Below are 4,989 nucleotides of genomic sequence, written 5' to 3'. Positions count from 1 at the left end.
CTTCTTTGGTCTGCGCTTGTGTCTTTGAAGTGAATTATAAATAAATGAACAGAACAGAAACTTGCCAGGCCCCGAGAACTCGGAACATGATGCTCTGGAGCAGTGGTCTCCAATTATTTTTCTCCAAGGGCCATAATATGTAGATCAGGTGAGGCTGTGGGCCAAACCAACGCTCCAAACCAATGAAACACAAGTTAGATGCCTGAACAGAGAACAGATTTTTGCTTTACCATTTTTCCCTCTTGTCAATGTTTTTGTTATGAGACTGTTGGCACAAGATCTAACTCTCTGTGAATGCTTTGGAGAGATATGACCATGCGGTTTTACTGATAGAAAATTACACACATTTATGTTTTCATTTGTTCTGACCTCATGGCGGGCCAAATGTTTGCCATGCACGGGCCGGATTTGGCCCACGGGCCTTAGTTTGGAGACCAAGGCTCTGGTGTGTTCATGTCGTGGTCATTAATAATTCATGACGAATGGATTACTTTTTGGTGTAACTCAGTAATATAAAGCATTACTGGGGCTGAAAGCTGTAATACTGATGGTAGTAAGAGTAACAAACAACAAGTTTGTGGGCTACAAGTCTGACACCCTAACCACTCACCCATGACTGCCCTTATGGTGGTGGTGATGGTGGCAGGGGCAGTAAATATTCACACCCACAACCCTAGTGATGGTCACTCCATCACACTCCCTCACACCTGGGTCACCAATCCTGGGGGTCCCTCACATGGAATTACGACTCACACACAATACGCTTCCCACTTCTGACACCATTTGTAGCGAAGGGGAGTAGAGTTGCCCTGCCGGGACTCGAACCCAGACCTTCTGGGATAGTAAACTGTGGCTCTGACTGTTACACCAAAGAGCCAGGCTCGTTGGCATGACAGTCAGAACACACCCACAACCCTAGTGATGGTCACTTCATCACACGGCCTTCCCCTTCGGGAAGCGCTTCACACACTCATGGTGTCCCTCACGCAACTGTTTCTCCCATCCAGTGTGTCCCATCATCCCCCTCGGGGACGCAAACCTGCCACCTCGTCAACTACATCGGGTCGGGAATTGGAGTCACAGTATGAGCGCCCTCTCTGATTGGCTGCAAGGTGATTTGCACCCTCTCTGATTGGCTGCAAGGTGATGAGCACCCTCTGCATGAAGTTTTATGCGCATCTTCGTGGGTTGTGAGGCCGGTGCGTAAATACTACAAATGACAATTCACCATTTAAAACAAGAAGCATCCCCAACACTCTACAGTGTAAATATAACTATAAATGATGCATCTATGGCACATTGGGTAAATATTACTATAAATGATGCATCTATGGCACATTGGGTAAATATTACTATAAATGATGCATCTATGGCACATCGGGTAAATATAACTATAAATGATGCATCTATGGCACATTGGGTAAATATTACTATAAATGATGCATCTATGGCACATTGGGTAAATATTACTATAAATGATGCATCTATGGCACATTGGGTAGGCCTATAAAGTGTGATCATAACATGTACACTGGTATTCAGAACAGTGTTGTCGATCAGATTATTTTGGAGACATTGTGGGGCAAGTGGTCAAGCAAGTTCTTAGTTTAACATGTAGGCTACAGTATAGGCCTAGACACAGGTATAGAGCTCTTAGTTTAACATGTATAGCATAGGCCTACACTCAGGTATGGGGCTTAGTGTAACATGTAGTATAGGCCTACACACATGTATGGGGTTCTTAGTTTAACATGTATAGTATAGTGTAGTGTAGTGTAGTATAGTATAGTATAGTATAGTATACTGCCGTGCAAAACAAGAACGCAGTAACTCAAAATGGTCGAGGGCTCTACACTACCTAATTTGTCTTGTGTCAAAAAATGGTGGTCCAACACTGTCCCGTTTTAGAGAAAAATCATTTTGAAAGTGCAAAAATGACCCCAAAAAATTTACTGCAATGTTGTTGAGTTACTGCTGCACTTTCCAATGGGAATTGGTTTGGGAGTAGACAGTAATACTAGCCAAGAACGCAGTAACTCCTGCAGTAACTCCCTTTTGTGGCAGTAATACCAGCCAAGAATGCAGTAACTCTGTTTTTTTGTGGCAAAACGGCACATAAATGTGTTTTTTTCGGGGGGTTTTGTGTGCATTTAATTTCTATCCTAAAAAAGCATTACCAGGAAGTGTCACGACCATCAGTTGTCGCGCCATATGGGAAACTTTGAATCCTTTTTTCTCAGTTTGCCATTTTGAATTATACTGCGTTCTGAAATTGTAGGGCAGTATAGTATAGTATAGGCCTACACTCAGGTATGGGGCTTGGCTCTCTGTTCAGATATACAGTAGGCGGATCAACAGAAGGAAATAATACAGTTTAAATCAACATCAGGGGGAGGAGTCACCAAGCCGCTGTTTATAAGGTGACCTGCTGTCAGTCCTACTGTTCTACTGACCACCGTAGTAACACACTCGAGGCAAACACACAAACGTCAAACACACACACATTTTTTAAATAATGATCAAGGATTTTATTATCATAGTCTTCATAGTCTCTTTCATCAGTTTCATATCATTACAGAAAATGTTTATCGTACAGAGCTGTTTGGAGATCTCATCATAGTGTGGTCACTATACAGTTTACAGCTGTTGGAGATCTCATCATAGTGTGGTCACTATACAGTTTACAGCTGTTGGAGATCTCATAGTGTGGTCACTATACAGTTTACAGCTGTTGGAGATCTCATAGTGTGGTCACTATACAGTTTACAGCTGTTGGAGATCTCATAGTGTGGTCACTCCACAGTTTACAGCTGTTGGAGATCTCATAGTGTGGTCACTGTAATGGAGATCTCCTGATAGTGACGTCACTCCACTGTCTTCCACGACTGCTGGTCTCATGTGTGTCTGTACAACAAGGTTCGTACGCGTCGCACACCTCTTCTTCCTCCTCTTCCTCGTCTCCGTATACTGTACATATTTTTGTGTAGTCGGTTAAAAAGGCTATCAGCGCTTAAATAAGCTGTTGTCTTTTTTTTTAATATAGTTTCTTTATATCTGTTCTTTTTTGTCTATGTATATATTTTTATATCTTTATTAAAGTTTTTTTGTTATAATCTTTTTTGTATTTCAAATAAAAGATACAGTATTGTTCACAGGCGCCCCTGAGGGAGTGTGTGTGTGGGGGGGTCCACTGGTAGAGTGGGGGGGTGGCTACACTGGTATGGGGGGGCTACACTGGTAGAGTGTGTGTGTGAGGGGTGGGGGGGGGTCAAGGGGGTGTCATGTGATAGGAAGCTTGGGGGGGGACTCTGGGCAGTGTGGGGGGGGGGGCTACACTGGTCGAGTGTGGGTGGGGGCTACACTGGTCGAGTGTGGGGGGGCTACACTGGTAGAGTGTGTGTGTGTGTGGGGGGGGGGGTCAAGGGGGTGTCAAGTTCGCAGCCCATTCCTCCGTTTGCTTTTGGCACTGCGCACATATACAAGACTCACAAGATAAACAGCAAGCTAAGCTCTTTGTGAAGCCGTTATGATGCACGTGGTGAAGAAGAAGAGGGTATAAATAGACATCAAAACAAACCAACAGTCAACCATCAAATTATAAATAAATAAATACATACATAGATAGATGAATAAATAAATAAATAAATAACAAACAACAAATAAGTGTCCATTCAAACAGCAGCTTAGAGCGACAGGAAGTTCCCGTAATATGACTTCCTGTCAACTAGTTCCACTGTGGTGTAGGATTGTGGGTAATGTAGTATTGGTGGTGGGATGACAGTACAGTACTCTCAGAACTTCAAAACAAAAGTTCGCGTTTTTTTGTCTTTAAATAGTAAAGGTGAGGAAATAATATATCGTTTTCTTTTTTTTCCTGGCAGGCACCTACAGCTCTATTAAGATGCTACAGCTATCGAGGTCTAGCATTGAACACACAAAGCAATCGCAGTGAAAAGAACAAAGTTGCCTTAATATAATAAGAATAATGATAAGAAGAAGAAGAAGAATCATAATAATAATAATCATAATATATTACAGAATAAATCTCTTTTTTATAATTAGATTTTTTTCTCGTTAAAAGTTATATTTTTCTTTGTCTGAAATACTATATTCTTTTTAAAATTATTATTTTTTTTCTCATAATGTATCTAGTTTGTGATCAAGATGTTGACTATACTTCAACGTTATCCAAATCAATAAAAACTAGCTGTGCCATTTTGCATATTAATACAGAATAGTCAATGATATGTGTACATGCACCGTGAACCATAACCTCTCTAATGCACCAGGCCTCCCTCCTCCCTCCTCCTGTCTCCTCCTCCTCCTCATCTTCCTCCTTTCTCTTCCTCTCTCCTTCTCCTCTCTCCTCCTCCTCTCCTCTCATGCTCCTCTTCCTCCTCTTGTCTCCTGCTCCTCCTCCTCTTCCTCCTCCTCCTCTCTTCTCCTTCTCCTTTCTCCTCGCCTCCCTCCTCTCTCCTCTCTCCTGCTCCTCCTCCTCATCTCTCCTCCTCCTCCCTCCTCCTCTTCCTCCTCTTCTCTCCGGAGTCTCTGGGCCGCCACTGGGCCGCGTGACAACAGCGTGTCCCCCTTTGATGACATCATAGCCGCCCGATGACCATGACGTCCACCACCTCCCCCTTGTGCAGCTCCACGTATTGCTCTGTCTTTGGAGGCAGCATCAGCAGCCCGTTGGCCGTCCGCATGGACATTAGCCTGCAGCTAACCTGGTTACCTGTGGAGAGGGGGATAGAGAGAAGGAGAGAGGGAGGGAGAGAGAGAGAGAGAGAGAGAGATAGAGGTTAGCCGTACGCATGGACATCAGCCTGCAGCTAACCTGGTTACCTGTGGAGAGAGGGAGAGGGGGATAGAGAGAGAGAGGGAGAGAGAGAGGGAGAGAGGGAGAGAGAGAGAGAGGTTAGCTGTACGCATGGACATCAGCCTGCAGCTAACTTGGTTACCTGAGGAGAGAGGGATAGAGAGAAGGAGAGA

General features: G+C 43.9%; 1 protein-coding gene across 1 annotated transcript in view; it reads right to left on the bottom strand.

The window, feature by feature from the left end:
- Positions 1-4,546: 4,546 nt before the first annotated feature.
- The window catches only part of LOC134468296 (gephyrin-like), a 143,254-nt gene continuing 142,811 nt past the window's right edge, over positions 4,547-4,989 (bottom strand). Inside the window, exon 25 of the mRNA XM_063222236.1 lies at positions 4,547-4,732. Within this exon, the coding sequence (XP_063078306.1) occupies positions 4,599-4,732 (134 nt within the window). The 3' untranslated portion in view covers positions 4,547-4,598. The remainder of the gene's footprint in view (positions 4,733-4,989) is intronic.

This window comes from Engraulis encrasicolus, chromosome 18 (genome assembly GCF_034702125.1).
Source record: "Engraulis encrasicolus isolate BLACKSEA-1 chromosome 18, IST_EnEncr_1.0, whole genome shotgun sequence".
NCBI classification, from domain to species: domain Eukaryota; kingdom Metazoa; phylum Chordata; class Actinopteri; order Clupeiformes; family Engraulidae; genus Engraulis; species Engraulis encrasicolus.
This window is presented reverse-complemented; position numbering and strand designations above follow the sequence as displayed.